The sequence below is a fragment of the Lissotriton helveticus genome, chromosome 1_1 (assembly GCF_964261635.1).
Source record: "Lissotriton helveticus chromosome 1_1, aLisHel1.1, whole genome shotgun sequence".
Taxonomy (NCBI): domain Eukaryota; kingdom Metazoa; phylum Chordata; class Amphibia; order Caudata; family Salamandridae; genus Lissotriton; species Lissotriton helveticus.
In genome coordinates, this window is record NC_136057.1 from 13,125,374 (window position 1) to 13,145,060 (window position 19,687).

At 46.2% G+C, this 19,687-nt stretch overlaps 1 protein-coding gene across 1 annotated transcript in view; it reads right to left on the reverse strand.

The window, feature by feature from the left end:
• Nucleotides 1–587: 587 nt before the first annotated feature.
• LOC144766856 (lectin-like) overlaps nt 588–19,687 on the reverse strand; it is a 107,416-nt gene continuing 88,316 nt past the window's right edge. The window contains exons 4-6 of the mRNA XM_078650572.1: nt 3,105–3,245; nt 1,556–1,667; nt 588–826 (exon numbers count right to left, since the gene is read on the reverse strand). Of these exons, the coding sequence (XP_078506698.1) occupies nt 729–826; nt 1,556–1,667; nt 3,105–3,245 (351 nt within the window). The 3' untranslated portion in view covers nt 588–728. The remainder of the gene's footprint in view (nt 827–1,555; nt 1,668–3,104; nt 3,246–19,687) is intronic.

Genomic DNA, 19,687 nt, shown 5'->3' on the forward strand with positions numbered 1-19,687 from the left:
GCCTTGTATGGAGCCCGCATGCTGGACCTTTAAGTGCTCCTCGTCCCCCTCTATGTTCGAAACTTTCAAATGAGGCTGGACCTACGTGGGGAGGATTCCAGTGGCTGTGATTTCTGTTTCAGGAGGGCTCACAATGTATATGAAACCAGGAGGCCTTGGAAGAAGAAAGGAAAGCCAAGGTTGTGGTTTGGTCAGATGTGGTGATCATGTCACCAGGCACTGCACCCTGGGAACATGTTGGGTTCTTCACCCTGGGGTCCTCTGCCCACCTCACAAGAGCGAACATCAATCTTGCAGCAGGGGCACCAGAGCCATTAGATGTGAAGAGCTCAATCCACCCAAGTAACGGTTGTATCTTAGTGCCCAGTTAGCGAGCCACACTCATTCAAGATTAGTAGGTGTTTACTGGGCTTCAAAGGGACACTTACACCCACCTGCCACATTGTCACTCTTACATCTACTGTCGTACCTGCAGATCTTCACAATTACCATTTATGATGGCAGAATTGAACAAATCCCAATCTTGTGGCCAGGGAACTGGAACGTAAAGATTGCACATTGAGGTTTGACAGTTTAGAACACACATCATGGGTGAATAAAGCGCCTTGTTTATTTTTATGTTAAGTGTTACTCAAGAACAAGGCCCTGAGGGTTCCTCCCTCCCTGTCCCTGGCGACTGTGCTTCCACCTCTTCAAACTGGCACGATTGGTTGCTCCACATTTTTACATCATTTCACGCACAAGGGCTTGTCACCAGAAGGGTTGGGGGCTTTACAGATGAAGGCAAGATTACTGTCACACCTGACGTCCCCCCACAGTCCTGGGCCTACGAGAGAAGAAACAAAAACATTTAGTCTCTGTATTGTACTCATTCCAAACATGTAATGATCAGCTCAGAAGTAAATCATGTGCACCTCACATCTACTTCCAGATCTTTTGACCGGGTGTGAGTGTTTGATTGGTTCAGATGCTCCGTCCATCACCACCCCCTTTTGTACCGCTTTGGCCGCCATAAGTGTGGCAGGGTATGCTCAGACGTGAGTCCCTTGCTCACTTTGCCACTGGATTCAAGAAAGCCTGGCTGAAGACGGCTGTAATGCCAGAAACCGGTCCTCGGAAGCTTGTTTCCGGTCCAGGGAAGGCATGGCTTGGCAGTTCGGGCTGGGCTGTTCCCATGAGGCCCAGGGTCAGACTGATTTGCATATAGCCATGTCTGAACTGGGGTGGCAGAGTGGACTAAAGAACGGTGATGGATCAAACCCAGATCTTTTGACTGGGTGTGAGTGTTTGATTGGTTCAGATGCTCCGTCCATCACCACCCCCTTTTGTACCGCTCTAGAAACTCTGGCACATAGCGAAAGAACGAGGAACAGCAGCCATGCTTTTCAGAAAATACCTATTGACTATGGGTCAAGTGCCACAAATGTCCATGAATATTTTAAATAAAAGCAGAAATGTATTCACAAAATGGGTGTGAAGTACTGAACTGCTTTTGTGAGAAAAAAATTAAAGACTCACAGGAAAGGGCCTTTGAATGTGGGAGGAAAATACCTACTTTTATAGTTGGAGCATACACAGTGTTCCCGATCCCCTGCGTTGTTTGGCTCTTCCGGGTGCCAGCTCTTGTAGTCCATGAGAGTTCCATCTGTCCACACAAAGCGCTTCTTCTGCAAGAAAGAAAGCCATTGCTGTCAAGGAGCTATAACTTCTGGCCTCACTGCTCACCTCATTTGTGGATCTTAGCATCTGGACCCTCTGCTCAGAGCCCATCCTACCATCTGACCCTGGGAAGGAGGTTCGGCTTCTGAAAGGGTGTGTTTGACCACCGGTGTTTACCCCAGGAGTGGAGATCTGAGGTATGCAACTCAATGGAGCTTTGGGGGGATTGTTATGTCAATGCTGAGGACATCATTGGGAACATCAGCTAAAGATGGCATTTGACCCTTTTAAATATAGACCATAAACCAGTGCTAGGAATGGAAAAATTAAAGTGAAGGTACCCCATGCCAGAGTATCTACTTGCTTTTTGAAAGTTTCTTATTCATTTAAGATTGACATTGTATTTACAAGTTACAATAGAATATAAAACCCTAGCTCTTGCATCTTATAGGCAGTATGTGGATGGGGTTCAGCCCCCCTCCCCTACCTCTTGGTGGGCCTCAGCTCTCTCCACTTGCACTGACTGGTACAGGCCCCGCTCCTTGTTGGGCCTCATCTCACCCCCCTTCCATTGATGGGAAGCGGCCGCCACCACCTCTTGTTGAGCTTCGGCTCACCCTAATTATGTGGATGGGGTGAAGCCCCCTGTCCTCCTGTCTCTTGTTGGACCTCAGCTCCCCCAACTTTCATTGATGGGGTGAAGCCCCCCACCTCTTGTTGGGACTCAACTTACCCCACTTCCATTGATGGGGAACAGCTCCCCTACCTCATTCTGGGCCTCAGCACACAACATTTGTATTGATGGGGTACAACGCCCCCACCTCTTCTTGGGCCTCAGCTCACCTCGCTTAAGCTTATGGGGTGCAGCCCCTCTGCCTCTTGTGGCCCTTCAGCTCACCACACCTCACTTGCATTAATGGGGTCCAGCCTCCCCCAACCCGTCTCTTGTTGGGGTTCAGTTTTCTTCACTTGCACAGATGGGGTACAGTCTCCTCCCCCTTCTGGTTGGGACTCAGCTCACCCCACTTCCACTGACAGGTGCAGGCTGCCAGTGCTGTAAAATCGTGGCAGAGATTTTTGCACCCACTTTTTGCAACAGGCTTCAACATGGGACAGTTGGGCTGCCGTGGGCTTTGTCCAGGCAAGACAATTGGGACTTCCTGTCAATTTGTAGATCAGTAAAACAGAACGATATTTGATGTCTCAATGGCTCCTAAGGCCTCTAGACCTGGGTTCCACTGCACCCGATGCACTACTGATAGTTAGTCCCCCTGACCTGACTCTAAGCAATCATGTCACATTTTAATTTGTTTGGAGGTAAGTGATAAGTGGTTGGGAAACTTTCCTTTTCAATATCATGTTTCTACCCCAACTCTCAAAACCATGCCCTATTTGTAAGTTTTGCCCCTGGCATCCTTTTAGGACCATGTAAAGGAGCACACTACCTTGTAAAGGTCCGATGCCCCCATCCAGTAGGCACTATGAACGCCTGAGAGCGAGAAGGCGAAGGTCTTCAGGAACTCCATGGCCTCTTTACTGTGTGCAGACGCCAGGTGTGATCCTAGGGCGAGGAGTTGGCAGAACACCTGAAATTCAAAGAGGACAGGGTGAGTGTTGACTGAGCATCAGAGGGCTTGTCAAGGGCACATTCCTGAACTGGTCACCAGGACTCCTGTGTGCTTTTTTGTGTAATGTCCCAGGACTCCTCCCCCTGAACACTCCTAATGGGGCTAGCGCTGGTTCCACACTCATGATTTCATAGCCCCATCACTGCACACCAAGTAAGAAGAGGAGATTGTGTATCTGCACTAGGGTGACCAACTGACATGGAGGCAAATTCTGGGTAGAACTGTAAAGAATTCAGAACAAAGGGTCAAAATACAGGAGAAAGGGACAGTATTCTGGACAAAAACTCAGGATAAGGGTAAGTTTTACAGACACATCAAAGGAGAAGCCCTACCCGGCTATTTTATCAGTGCATATATTTACTATTTTCTACATAGTAAACATTCACTATGGTCTTTATGTGACTGCCTCTAGGTATGCTACATTCAGGTGGCACAATATGTCCTTGTTCAATAGTAACTTTATGACCTTGAGCACGGTGTCAAGTACATCACCCCTCTCCAGAATTACCTAAACTTTCTTGAAGAAATGCAACAGCAAAGTTGCAAACTTTGATTATGTTTCTAAACATTTTAAAACTATGGCGATCAGTTTGGGAAACGTTAAGGTAAGTGCCTCACCTCAACCTCCAGTAAAGTGAAACCTAAATCAAATTAATGTGGCCGAACAGATGGTGTGGTCGACAGTCTTACACCTAATGTCAGGATGTGAGATACCCACAGTTTGTCTGTAGTCTGACAGCACTAGAGTGTGCGTCTGGGATTCTACATTTAGCTCAGAAATGGAGGCCCAGAATAGCAGACAAAGAGAACTAAAGAGCAAGATGAAATCAAAATTAGATGGACCCGCCATGAGTATCGGAAAGTATTGTGTACCCGGGGATTTATCTCAGTAGAGAAGAGAGAAACAGAAGAGGCACTGTCAAGTGGTTGAACAAGCAGCACCCACCCTGGCAAACTCCCCTAATGCACGTTGCTGTTGATTGTATTTAAGAAGGGAGAGCAGGGGGCAGACCCCTTGGAAGGTTGTGCTGGGCAATCACCCACTCTGTCCATGTCTTTAACTGACTCTACAGTCAAGCTGAGGCCAAGCCGGTGATCTGGCACATCCTTACGTGCCACCGTACATGCAGAATCTTCAAAATATTTGGGATGTAAATTACACAAGTAAAATATAAGAACATGATAAAGATTGCACATTATAGGAAGTGTTTCTTTAACTTATGGTAGTGTTTTCACTTTTCTGTACAATTAGACCCCAGATTGAGAGGGAAATGAGTCACCTTCCAATACCTAGCTCTGTTTGCTTTTTGAACTTCTCTTTCACATTAGGCAATGAGCCACTTGGCACTGGTGGAGATGGTGGTGCTACCCCAATTATTGTTTTATTTTGAAAACCTTCACCTGCTCATCCCTTGTTTCTTTTTCAGAAACTTCAACACATACCACATCTGATTTGGGGACCAGAGAGCCACCAGGTAGTTGTTACCACTCTAAAGCGACCAGTGACTGCTGGTGGATAAGCCCTTCTGGACTTCGAATGCTAATATGTAGCTGCACAGCTCCTTTGGTGTCAGCCCGCCCCCTGCATGAGATGGGGTTGACCCGTGTAGACTTTAAGAAGAGCTTAGCACACTGCACATTGCTTCCTACTGACCATTCTACCAAATGCCACCAGGGGTTATCCTGCACAGCCTCTGCACGATGTGGGCTGGGCTAAAATATTTAAAAATCCCCATAAAGTATCCCACGGCTCCTGTGTTAAGTACATTCAATTTAATAATTGGAAATTAGCCTAACTTACACCTACCAGAATCAACAAAATATGCCAGAGAGTCACAGCAGCATGTCCTCATTGTCTTTAATTTGGTCCAAATTTGTTTCACATTCTTCGTTCTTGCCCCATACTGCGTTCACACTAGAATTGAGGTCTGGAGGTGCTGTTGACCGCAATAGGCGTGTACTAACAAATTCCCAAGAAGCCGTCCTATTGTGTGTATTCCTCCGCCTGAAGTTTGAGAAACCCTTCATCAAGTCCCTCGGCTTGGCTCTTCAGCTAGAAAAACGCAATATTACACTGCTCCTCTTAAGGCCTTGAGTGTATGTTGTAGATTGTTAAAACATATATATTCTTGCATAACGCAAAGAATTAGAAAGATAAACTGAGTGCTGTAAAAGGTTCCCACAGCTAACTTTTGGGTTATAAATGTTGGCATTCTGATTATTAGAGATCGCCACAGATTCAGACATATGTAAGAGGAGCTATAGTCATAGACAATGAACACGCGCAGAGATCTTCACATAGATAGGAAAGGCCATGTATGCAACATATTCCACCATCTGAACTGATACAGTGATCCCTGGATGCATAACACTTGGTCAGTCTTAAACGGACCATCCGTGAAGGATGTCATAATTGATCTCAAAATCCCAGCCAAGGTCATCAAATATTCTTCGAAGCCCATCTTGCTGGCCTCTGTTAGCGATGCAGGACTGGGCAAAGAGAACAGTATGTTTTTCCATACTACATGGTCCCTTTAAGAGAAGAGGATGGTGGAGTCCTGAGGTGATGCTTACGTAGTGATGGAGGCCTGCATCAGAACTCAATGTGGTGAAATTCTTGAGTACATTGCCAGGGGATTTTAGGCTTTTAGTTGCAGGGGATGTGAACTGTCAATTTGAGCCATTTTTTGGAAGTAGCGAAGGTGCCCTTTTGGGAGAGGATGACTACTGGGCGATTCCCCAATGCCAGTCCCCACGCCCCAAGGTGTGGTCCCCCTTGGCTACTCAGATTACAGCCCTGGTAGTACATGAGCCCCCTCGCAGACATCGCACGCCAGCACAACCTCAACATCATCTCCTACGCCGACGACACCCAGCTGATCCTCTCCCTCACCAACGACCCCGCCACCGCCAGAGCCAACCTTCACGAAGGGATGAAAGAGGTAGCTGAATGGATGAAGACCAGTCGCCTGAAACTGAAACTGAAACTGAACTCGGACAAGACGGAAGTCCTCATCCTGGGATCCTCACCCTCCGCCTGGGACGACTCCTGGTGGCCCCCCGCCCTAGGCAGCGCACCCCAACCAACAGACCACGCACGCAACCTGGGCTTCATCCTGGACTCCTCCCTCTCCATGACCAGACAAGTCAACGCCGTCTCCTCGTCGTGCTTCAACATCCTGCGCATGCTACGTAAGATCTTCCGGTGGATCCCCACCGAGACCAGGAAGACGGTCACCCAGGCCCTCGTCCCCAGCCGTCTGGACTACGGCAACTCCCTCTACGCCGGAACCGCCGCCAAACTCCAGAAGAGACTCCAGCGGATCCAGAACGCCTCAGCACGACTCATCCTGGACATCCCCCGTCGCAGCCACATCTCCGGACACCTGAGAGACCTGCACTGGCTCCCGGTCAACAAGAGAATCACCTTCCGTCTCCTCACCCACGCACACAAAGCCCTACACAACCAAGGCCCAGGATACCTCAACAGCTGCCTCAACTTCTACGCTCCCAAACGCCAGCTTCGATCGACCGGCCACGCCCTCGCCACCGTCCCCCGCATCCGAAGAGCCACCACAGGGGGACAGTCCTTTTCCTACCTCGCCGCCAAGACATGGAACTCCCTCCCGACCCACCTCCGCCTGACCCAGGACCACCTCGCCTTCAGGAAACAACTCAAGACCTGGCTGTTCGAGCAGTAGCGGACCCCCCTCCCCTAGCGCCTTGAGACCCTCTGGGTGAGTAGTGCGCTATATAAATGCCCTGATTGATTGATTGATTGGTATTAAACAACTCCCTTAGGGCTTGTAATGGACGCTCAGCGTCCGATAGCCCGTCAGTGTGTACCTACAACAAAAAGGGGCAAGAGTCCTGAATCGACTACATCATGGTGGAAACCCGGATGTGGTCGAAGGTCATTGATTTCAGGGTAGTCGAGAGAGCTGACAGTGACCACAACGCGTTACGCCTGGAGTTGGTATATCCAGGGCAACAAGAAGTAGACTCAGCTAACACAGGAGAAGATGATCAGGGTACTGATTTGACCCTATCCAACAACAGGCGCAGGGTAAAATGGGGTAGAATAGTAGGTTCACAAGAGAACCTAGCTAAAGTTTATAATATAGTTCTACCATGACTCCTGGAGGTCGAAACCCTAATCTCCCAAGATTCTCACAGGGACATCAATGAAGAACTTAGCTTAATTCATTCAGAATTGGCCAACCACCTGGCTGAAGTTTTCTACCCTCAGACACCCACAAGAAGGCACAGACAACCTGCTTCTTCCTGGTATAACTCAGCATGCAGGAAGGCAAAGTGCAATCTTGTTACAGCAATCAAGGCAGGACACAGTAAAATGGTGATCCGAGATTGTAGATTGAAGTACAAAGAGGTAATGGGGTATGCAAAAAAAAGAATGGGATATGGAAAGGTGGTTGGACTTAAAGTTAGCCCTGGACACAAAAGATGCGCGCAGATTTTGGTCGCTTGTTAATCATGGTTCGGGTGAACCAAAATCTGCTATAGAACCGAATATTGCAGCATCAGCATGGGAGGCCCACTTTAAAGGTCTATATGGGGGGGAAGCTGTGTTATCTAGTTTGCCCAACCTACAAGTCTCAGAAGATCAGCAGGAGCCCCTGGAGTTCACCTTGGGGGAGGTGATAAGTGCAATATGCAAACAATCAGCGGGAAAGGCCCGGGGGCTTGATAAATTACCGGGGGATCTCTTTAGACATCAACCTGAAATCTGGGGCCCCTATCTCCTTGTGGTATTTAACGCCATCTCGAGAGGCATGGAAGTTCCTAGTACTTGGCTGGGGGCAGGGATAGTCCCGATATTTAAGAAGGGGTCACCTCTGCTCCCAGTCAACTACAGGCCAATTAGCTTGAAAGACGTACAACAAATAATATTTGCGAGACTGGTCCTGGACCAATTGCTGACTTGGATGGAGGAACACGATGTATTGAGCCCCTTCCAGGCGGGATTCAGAAGGAATACGTCCACCATGGACCAAATTTTCAGACTGATCCTATTGTACTGGAAGACGGTAAAGGTAGAGGGTGGCAGCCTCTACATGGTCTTCGTGGACCTTCGGTCCGCGTTTGACCTAGTTCCTAGGGGGAAATTGTGGGCTGTCCTTCATGATCTGGGCCTTCCACATCAGATTCTAGCACTGCTCATGAGATTACATGAGGGGAACTTTGCCCAGGTCCGTTGTGGCAAGAACGGTATGCTGTCACCAAGGTTCCCCGTTGACAGGGGGGTGAGACAGGGCTGTGTCTTAGCACCGACCCTGTTCTGCCTTTATGTCAACGTGGTAATCTCACATCTGGACAGCGTCCCCAACAATGACGCCCCAAGGCTGGCTGGTAGGAGGGTGCCGGCGATTATGTTCGCGGACGACACCCTCCTACTATCCAAATCCCCCATGGGAATCCAGAGGATACTGAATGGCTTTGGGGACTTTTGTCGCAGTAGAGGCCTTGAGATTAACGCCGACAAGACAAAATTCATGATTTTTAACCCGCCAGTGTCGACTCGCACTTGAGCGATGTATGCCTGGAAAGGGTCACGACTTTTTAGTACCTGGGTGTTACACTTCATGAAAATTTGTCATGGGGACCGCAAAAGGCGAAATCCCATATGAAACTTTCACAGCTGTCGGGTGCCATCTCAAAGGTTTCCAACTCTTCAAGCTTTAGGCCAGTGAGTCCTGCCCTGGAGATTTATAAGACGCAAGCAAGGGCAGCTGCTCTATATGGAGGTGAGTTGTGGGGCCACTGTGCTGCCCCGGAAATCACAAAAGTTGAGTCTAAATTTGTAAGGCGATTATTATCGCTTTCCCAGAGTACCCCACTAACACCACTGAGGTTAGACTTGGGACTGACGCCCATTGCAGACGAGTTAACAGTAAAACCTCTAAGGTTCTGGCACAGACTATGGACCACTCCAGATCTCATAAATTACAGGGATGAACTCAAACAGATCCTGAGCCTCAACTGGGTGGGCAAAATTCCCTGGCTCGCGTTCATCAAGCGTGAACTTTTAAGTTTAGGACTACAGCCCATGTGGGTAGAGCCAGACTGGGCTTGTGGCAGGATTTCACGGAAAATGTTCACTAAAATCTACAAAGGGCAAAAGCTAGAACTTTTATCTACGGCCCCTAATGCAGGCCTCCTCACCAATTCCTTCTTTGAATTCAAAAATTCTTATTATTTCGAGGACTTCATGGATGTTGTCTTCCCGATTTTAGCTCGGAAACTTTTTATCCAATGGCGACATGGCACTTTACCCCTTAAGGCCGTCACATCCAAGTGGACGGCCTCCTCTAATAAGTCTTGCCCGGGCTGCAGCTGGGACTTTGAAGATGCACTCCATGTTCTCTTCTTTTGTCCAGCATACACAAAACCAAGAAAATATTGGCTGATACCATTGTGCAGAAACCTGGGTTTTAAACATTGCTTGGATGCTTTTAGAATTTTTAAAACCAGTACACTGAACCCTATTGTTTTTGCACTTTCTAAATTTCTGCTAGCTATGTGGTGTAAGAGACGTACATTAATAGAAATTGATTGCTAGCCTTAAAGCTTTTAAACAAGTGTGCTGAATTTGATGCCATTTTTAATTAATTTTAATGTGGCATAGTTGAGTGGGTATTTTTGCCTGTATGAAAATATTGTCATGTGTATATAAATGAATTTAAAATGTTACCTGCCCTCCCTTCCCCCTTTCTTCCCTTTTTTCTTTTATTGTGTACTCTTTTATGGCCAAATTGGCCAAAATAAAGAATTTTTTCAATTTGAATTTGAAAAGTGACATTCCTCCATTGAAAGAGCAACGCACCTGCACTTTAATTCAACAACACCTGTAATGGACACCATTTACTCCTCAGGGAACTCAGGTAACCCGGCATTCGACCATCACAAAGGCTGTTTTGCAAGATTACTCTCAGGTGTTGTAACCCTACAGACCTCGCCACTAGGAGCTAATGAAGGAAAGCTCGATTAAGCAAAAAGCAGGTGTGTGCGGGGGTTAGGCAAAGTGGATGATGACTGTTTCTCTATCATGCACTGACGCCGTATTCTTTAAAATAATAACACCCTACACAAAAAACTCCTGAAAGGTCTGTTACCTACGGCATTCTGTCTGCCCCTCCATCCACCATGCAGCACAGGAGACTCCCTCCCTTCAGCTGGAGAATCACAATTTTGGAAATAAACTTTTGTATTTTAGTGGAGAGGCTAAAATTACAGACACGTTGTATTGTATAGTAATTCCATCATAAAGAGTCAAAGCACTTTTTTGACGAGTACCACACTACTGCGGAACCCATAAATGATTAGTGGTGAATTAGTATAGCAAAAATATAACAGTCATTTGAGTGGTGGATATGTAAGTCAGTCAATTATTTGCTTTGAGAAGGATAGTGGAGGAATAGTAGAGGGAAAAAAGTTTTCATTTATATAGGGCTTGCCACCTCTGATTAGTTGAGGTGCACGCTACTCCAGATCCCATAAAGGATTAGTGGTGAATTAGTATAGTGAAATCTGAAAGTAATTTGAGTGGTGAATTTGATAGTCGGTTATTTGGATTGAGAAGGATAGCAAAGGGATGGAAGCTGGGAAAAAGTTTCATTAATGTAGCTCTTGCTACCTGTTAGATATGGGGTTCTCTAGTTGACACAGGTAGGTACCTTTGACAAAATGGGGACCCTGGCATCTAGTCAGGGTAAGGGAGTAAACTCCTAAAATAACCCCAGCTAACCCTCTTGGTATCTTGGCACAAGCAGGCAGGCTTATCTCAGAGGCAGTGTGTAAAGCATTTGTGAAAACATACAGTAATCAAGTTGTGGAAAAGTAAATTTTGCCATGTTATATGTGCCTACGTGTTCCCCATGTTATGTCATATGTGCATGATCGATATGCATGTATTCCCCTCTGATCGATTAAAGACGCAATTACAGTTGTGTCCATCTCTAGTATGTCAGTTTCCAGTCCTCGTGAATACAACGAATATCAGGCCTATGTAAAGCTACGTTGCCATGTTTTTCAGTGTGCACGTTAATTCACTGAATTATCCCCGTTTCTAGGCCTCAAAAGGGCCCGGACTCAGATTCAGCTCCTGTTTCCTGAACCCTCTCCGAGGAGCGATACAGCCCCCACCTGTATCCCTGACCCTTAGCTTACTTTCATGCCTCGCAGTGCCCGGCTCGGCCTGGCTCTGCCTGCCAGTCTGCCAAGAGTATGTTATGTTTCTAGTTATCAGTCCAGCCCTCCTTCTCTGCATTCCTAAGCTACTGAATCGCATCAATAGTTTCCGTCATGGTCTAGCCTTTATGTCTCCATGTAAGAGAAATACTGTATTAATATTCATAGAATATTCCTCGCACACACACTACATGTAGAATTATGCATGCACCAGTCTTAGTGTCTGTTAGCCTTTGCCCTGATAACTTTTGGATTCTATCAACATGTTCTCTAAACACGAGATACTAGATAGGCTTTAGGTACATGTCGCTCTGACACTCCAGACTTTCGTCTCCTCTTCTAGCGCAGAAGTCATAGCCCCCCAGTTCTCCCTAGTAACACGTCATTGCCAGTTTGCGCGCACCACTAGGTTAAAGGTCCCAGCTGCTCAGGTAGCCCCCTCCATGTTTCCGCCCCATTTATGACATATTCTGTTACGTTTGCATCACATGTCTATGTATACGCCCTGTACACACCTCTTGTTACACCCACTTTATGCCTTATCTTTCGCGACTGCTACAAACTCCGCCTACTGCTACGCCTACTGTACTGAATACAATGTATTTGTTTAACTATAAATATTGTGCACTGTTATTAAAGTTTGCTAGCCATTCCCAGATCCTGCCCCGGCAGCTGCCGGGCCCTGCCATCCCATTCCCATGCAGGCTGTCCTGTTCCAGTCCTTTTATGCCTGATTAAAGCCTGTACACTCTAGCTACCTCGTATCTTGACTCTTATTTATTGAGCTATCTGTTTATATTGTATCCAGTCAAAAATAGAACCGGTAATTAATTATTTATTTACCACATAATGGCGCCCGAACAGGGTCTTGCCCTTTCCCCACGCGCCGGAGAAGCCACGCAGGCCCCCTGATCCTCTGCAGCCGTGACGGAACCATACAGTGCACGTGCAGATATTTCTGCTTCAAGTATCCCTCAGGCCCACGGAGGAGACGGAGGTTGCGGTCCAGCGTCCAGACGAGGCGGTGGAGGAACGCGGCGAGTCCCGACCAGAGCCCAAGCCGAGAGTCCAAGGTCTGAGGTATCCGGAGGCCCACCTGTAACTGAAGTCCGAAGTTCGTAGTCCGTCGTCGTAGCAGTCCAGTCCAGTCCGAGGCCTTCCGTTCTTGCTGCCCGGTGAGTACCGTTGCTGGGGTAGTATCTAGACAGGGTCAATTGATTTGTCTCTGGTCCGTGGGTTTGGGTACACAGATCCAACACGAAGTGTTCACCTAGGTGGATGCGGGTCCTGACGTGTCTCTTTATGAGACCGGTAAGTTTTGTACTGTTTTAGCAGTGCATCTAGTCAGTCCAGTAAGTTCTGTTCTCGAGAAATTCATGTGTTCTGTTCTCAGTATTTCAGGTAGTATTCTGTCCGAACTGTTATTTTAAATGTTATTTCATGTGTTTTCAATGTCGTGGTATGAGTGATTTGTTTTCTTAAAGTTATTATTGTGTTTATCGTGTATTGTACTGTGTCCAGACTCTAGCCTAGTTATGCCTCTGTTCTCGAAGTTACGTCAGTTAAAAACTAGAAAAGGTCTGCTCGAGGAAGCAGTTCCTGTCCCGCTTAGGGACAGTCCAGGTCATTTTATGTATCATAAACATGGCATAAGTGCCATATTATATCTAGATTTATGGGTAGAGTACACCAAGGAATTAGAAGAGAAATATAGATGGCCTGTATCAGGTACATGGGATGCCGAGTGCATCATGCGAGTAGAAGAAGCATTATGGAAAAAGAAATCCAGACAGTCCCAGAAAGATGCCATCGAGTTATGGCGCAAAGAATCTCACAAAAGAACCGAAAAAGAAATCAGAAAGTCAGAATTAAGTAGAGAATCCTCAGAAAGAGCCCAAGAAAGGGAATTAATCGAAATAGGTGAACGAGTAAAAGCCGAACAGTCAGACAGACAGAGAAATGCCCTCATTAAGGGTATGTATCCTCTTCTTGCTGAGGGCTTGCCGAAAGCAACCCCGGAAGCACCATGTAATTTTCCGCCGCCATTAGTTCCGATTAAGCTACGTCACAAACCGACCGCAGCTGATATTTTTCTCTCGTCCTATTTGGACGACACAGTCCCAGAATATGCAAATCCTGCTCCGCCAGCTCCTGTAAATAATGTAATTCCTGTTCCTCCAGCCACCGGGGCACCTGTTACAGCACCTGTTACGGTACCCCCGGTCCAGCCCATAGTACAAGTTCCCGCTACATCGGTCACTCTGCCAGCACGAAGAGTATCAGTCGACGATTCCAGTTTAGGGGCCGCGGGGGAGGTCCTCCTGGTACCCCGCCGCCACACAAACGTGTAACGTTAGTCGAGTTACATGAACGTGCGTTACAGCGTACGCCCAAATATCAGTCCGTTGCAGATATCAAGCGAGCTCTTACCGAATGCCGTTATGATCCAGTCCCAGGCGATGATAATATGGTTATATATTCATTGCGCGTAAGACGGGTGACCGAGTATTTGGACACCCTACCGAATATGAAAGAAGATCTAGACAGAATATATCGTTTCATCCGTACAGGAGTAGATCCAGAAAGTATTGGCGAGGCCATGTCTCAAAGAAAAGTCGAGATCCAGCTCATGCTTTTAAAGTTTCTAATTAATTGTTTGATAAGAGAACAAGATTATCCGGATAAAGATCCGGAAGAAATGAAAGTCCTGACCAGGTGGAGTGACCACATAGCCGAGGGAAGACACAAGACACAGAACTGTATAGACAGTATGTACAAGAAAATCCGTAGGGAAATAATAAAGTTTCACGAGAAACGCAAAGCAGCACAAGTAAGCGAGAAAGAAAACGACTCTTCTACTGAAGAGGTAGACGACGAGAATCCTTCCAGAATAGCGTATGTAGGTAGAATTAGACTTCCCGACCGACATTCACGCCTAGAACACAAGAAAGTTTTTCCTCCTCCAGCACCAGAACAAGGTTCTCTTGAACAAGTATTTCAAGCTACCGATCACATTCTGAAATCACGAATCGGTTATAGTGAACTTAGTACCATGCATGAACAAGAACTAGCCCGATCAGCAGTCCGATGGGTTACTGATTCTACCACTTTTCCAAACGAAATAGTGGCACAAATGTTTCTGAAACTGCCCCCAGCCGAGCAGCGACTGGTGGGTATGTATATGATCCAGCACCTCATCACACTGTATGAGGGACAACATTCTGATCCAGGTCCGTTACATGATGTCCTGAACGAGTTACTCCAGTATAAATGGAAAGGTTTAGGTACTGATTTAATTAGTGTCATTCTAGAACAGCGCCACAAATATAGAACGTTTCTGAATCCGCATTTTGTTCACGTCTCACCTCCAGAAAGTAAACCATTCTACATAGATAGACAGCATCCGTTACGAGAAGTACACCCAGTTAGGACAGCGGGTGGTGAAATGCAACGAGTATTTGTTTACACTCCTATCACAAAGATGGAACTCTTAGAGATGAAAAAATTAATTCCCTGTCACGACAAAGATCCAGCAGGGTTCCATCGAGAATTAAAAGACATGCTCAGAATGGGAGAATACACGTATCCAGATATCATTAAAATGTTAAAGGTCCTGTTGCCTGCGGGGGTATATGAAAAACTCAAGGAAAAAGAATGGGAGGTGGGAGAGAAAAAGATAGATTGGACAGCTCTAGAAGCTGAAGATAATTCCCGAGTACCAGGTACCGGTCTTGGGGACAAATGTAAAGAATTGCCCGAGTTATTGATACAAGTTTTGCCAAGATTACTAGCCACGAAAAAGGAAGATTGGGATGCAATCTCAGCTTGTAAACAGAAACAGGATGAAGACACTAGTGATTTTTATTCTAGATTCGAGAAATGTTTTATCATTAACAGTGGTTTGAAGACAGGTAGCGAGTCTTACCCTCATCTTTTTGTTACTAAACTAGTCGAGAATTCAAGCCCACAAGTTAAAAATCGAGTTTTGAAAGTCGAAAGTACTTGGCAAGCTAATACCCCGTCACAAATGCTCCAGATGCTCCAGTATCACCAGAATAGAATCAGGGAAGAGCAAGAACACGAAAGGAAACGTATGAAAGATACGAAAATGAAAGTATTAGTTGCACAATCTGTTCCACAAGACAGTCAGAAGAGGGGTCCGAATCAAGCCAGTCATCCTGCAGCTCCCGTTAAAGGGACATGCAATTATTGTAAACAGCCAGGTCATTTTATAAACGAGTGTGCAGTTCTGAAACACAACATAGCCACTGGTAAGACTAAAGAAAGACCACGTCCGCCTAGACAAGAACAAGTTTCACAGACTTCACCGTCATCACAGAATGCACAACAGACAGTTCCAGCATCGCAGCCCATCGCTGCAACACAGCATGTTACACAGCAGATGTACCAGTATGCCCAGACAGAGTATCCAGAGTATCAACAGTATTCATGAAACAGCCTAGAGAGGGAGGTAGGCTTGCCTCTCATCGAGATACCTGTAGATCAAGAGGGTCCCTATGTACACAGTCAAGTATTAGGGAAAGACAGAAAGTTTCTGATTGATACAGGGGCAAGTAGGACTACTATCAGTCATGACGAGGTTCCAGGGGCTCCGCTCTCAGGCTCTAAAAATGTTTCCCTTGGATTTTCAGGAAAGCCTATTATTAACGAAATTTCAAAGCCAGTTTCCCTAGAAGTTGGTCCATTGTCCCGAACTACTGATTTGTTACTTACGAAATCATGTCCAGAAAATTTGTTAGGCATTAAAACATTGAAAGAATTAGGTGCAGTTATTTGCTGTTCCCCAGAAGGAATCCGATTGTTTTTAAGGGACTTTAAAGGTCACTATGTATTACGTGATTTTGATCCAAGATTGTCAAATGTACCGCAGCATTTATGGGCGCAAGGTCCAACTGATGTAGGTTTTATGCAAATCACACCCCATTGTGTGACTCTCAAGCGAGGTATAGTTTTGCCACGAATCAGACAGTACAGATTGCCACCTGAGGCTGTAACAGCCTTATCCAAAATTATTGACGAGCTTATTGCTCAAGGAGTGGTCGTAGAAACTGACTCCAATGTATGTAATTCTCCTATCATTCCAGTCATGAAACGTACTGATCCAAATGCACCTCCAGTATATCGATTAGTGATTGACCTTCGAGAACTTAATAAATGTATCATACCTCAGTATCCAGTAGTCCCAGATATTTCATCCCTATTAACAGCCATTGATTCCGAAGCTACATTTTTTACTGTAATCGACCTCAAGAATGCATTTTTCAGTGTTCCCATTCATCCAGACAGCCAGTACCTTTTCGGTTTTTGTTTAAATGGAAGGAGCTATAAATTCACACGAGCTCCTCAAGGTTTCACAGAAAGTCCTAGTATTTACAGTCAAGCACTTAAAAGACAACTAGACAATATTCACATGCCAGCTGACACTGCCCTGCTCCAGTATGTCGATGATCTACTGATCACAGCCCGTTCTGAACGTGACTGCGAGCGTGCGTCACTTACGGTTCTGTATTTCCTAGCCGAGATGGGGCACAAGGTGTCCCCTTCGAAGCTCCAGTTCTGTGTCCAGCAAGTGATCTACTTAGGCCACTTACTGTCCAAGTGGGGTAGGCAGTTGACACCAGACCGTATCCAGTTAATAGCGAGTCTTCCACAGCCCAAGACACAGAAGGAGGTACGTGCTTTTATTGGCCTCACTTCTTATTGCAGACAATGGATTCCTCAGTATGCATTTCTAGCAAAGCCACTGATACAGTTAATGACACAGGAGGCAGCCGTATCGACTGTCCTCCCTTGGACATCTGAACATACGCTTAGTTTTAATGAATTAAAGAAAGCCTTATGCCAAGCACTTGTTCTAGCTACACCGAACTACAGTAAGCCTTTTACACTTTTTGTCACAGAACGTGATGGTACTGCATTATCTGTTCTCACACAAGATCAAGCAGGACAGTACAAGCCTTGTGCTTATTTTTCGAGCACATTAGATCCAGTAGCCCAGGCTTTGCCTGCGTGCCTCAAGTCAGTTGCAGCCACAGCTCTAGCTATCAGACAAAGTGATTCCATAGTATTAGGACACTCCCTGACAGTACAAGTTCCACATTCCGTGGAAGTTCTTTTAAACCGAACACAGACTCAGCACTTGACAATTGCACGTTTAACAGGTTATGAACTGACACTGTTCCAGCCACACATAGAAATCAGACGCTGCAACGTTTTAAATCCTGCTACACTGTTACCGTCAGTTACTTCAAATCCTGCCACACATGACTGCGTGGAAGTAGTTAACACTATGACTAAGCCAAGACAAGACCTGACAGACATTGCATTACCTAATCCCGACCTGACACTTTATGTGGACGGTTCATGTATGAGAACTAGTACAGGAGAACTAGTAGCCGCGTATGCAGTGACTACTGACACAGAAGTTATTGAAACACATCGTATTGACATCCTGTCTGCTCAAGCAGCAGAGCTAGTTGCTCTGACCCAAGCCTGCATACGTGCCAAGAACCTGAAAGTAAACATATATACAGATTCACGTTACGCATTCGGAGTTGTACACGACTTCGGAGTGCTCTGGCAGGAGAGAGGTTTCATGACTTCTCATGGAACCAAGATTCAGCATGGTCTCCTCATTCAAGCTCTGTTAGATGCAATACATTTACCGACATCTATCGCTATTATGAAGTGCAAGGCACATACGAAAGTTACTGACATCATTTCCCAAGGTAATGATCTAGCAGATCGAACAGCCAAGCTTACAGCTCAGACACCAGACATTCCAGTTAACAAGACACAGACATCCATTCCAGAACAGACTACATGTATGACAGTTAAGGACCCTACACAAGATGTCATAGACATACAGTTACATGCTACTCCCGAAGAAATCAAGAAATGGTCCGAACAAGGAGGGGTCCAGACAGATCAGGGATGGGTGACGAAGGGAAAAGCCACATGGTTTCTCCCCGACTCTATGGTTCAAGTCATTATCAATACCGCACATAGTCCAGCACATTTAGGAGAAAAAGCCATGTTAGACAGTATTCAGAACCTTTGGTTTAACAAGCATTTACGAGCTGCAGCCAAGCAGAAAGTCCGTACCTGTATGATATGTTGTCAATTCAATCCAGGTAAAAGTGTCCCGGTGGAACAAGGTGGATTCCAACCTCCTGACCACCCTTTTGAAGTCCTCCAGATGGATTATATTCAGATGGAGCGATGTCGAGGGTTCAAGTATGTCCTTGTAGTTGTATGCGCTTTGTCCAGGTGGACAGAAGCATATCCAGTTTCAGATTACACAGCAGCGACCACTGCCAAGCAGTTGGTTCGTGAATTCTTTCCCCGTTATGGACTCCCTAGGGTCATATATTCTGATAACGGCCAGCCATTCTCCTCTGAGCTCATGAAACATGTTTCCCTCTTGTTAGGGTACCAGTGGAAGTTCCATTGTGTACGCCATCCTGAAGCAGCCGGTCTCGTAGAGAGACATAATCAAACCCTGAAAATCCGTATCGCCAAGACATGTAAAGAGAAAGGTGTAGACTGGCTAGTTGCCCTGCCAGTTGCTTTATTCTTTATGCGCATGGTCGCACATTCCAGGTCAGGTTTGTCCCCGTATGAGGTCGTATTCGGCCGCCCCCCAAATATGTGGGGTACACCTAGACCTCGCAGTATTACAGATGTTTCCAGTAATATGCTGACAGATTACCTAGCTTCCTTGATGTCTGCCCTACACTCTTGTCGTTCACAGGTTGCCGCTGCATTTCCAGACAATACTGAAGTGAAACCGCATGAGGTCATCCCAGGTGACCTAGTACTGGTCAGGAACTTTGATCGTTCAAGTCCGCTGGAGCCTCGCTGGAAGGAGCCGAAACTAGTCCTTCTGACCACCCGCACGGCCGTGAAGTTGGAAGGCCGCAAGGGTTGGGTCCATCTGTCGCATATCAAGAAATTCCATGGACTCCGTGATAAAACTTTTGCCAAGAACATTTCTAAAGACTGTTCCATTTCTAAGGACTGCCTAAAAATTGACTCTGAACTCAAGCCTCCCCTGTTAGAGGAAACTCCGCAACAGGAGTATAAAAAGAAACTCCGGTCTAGTAAAATAAGTCAGCCAGTTTAATTGTCTAAGTCCCTCTCGGGTGAAACGGTTAGACAGGTATCTGACA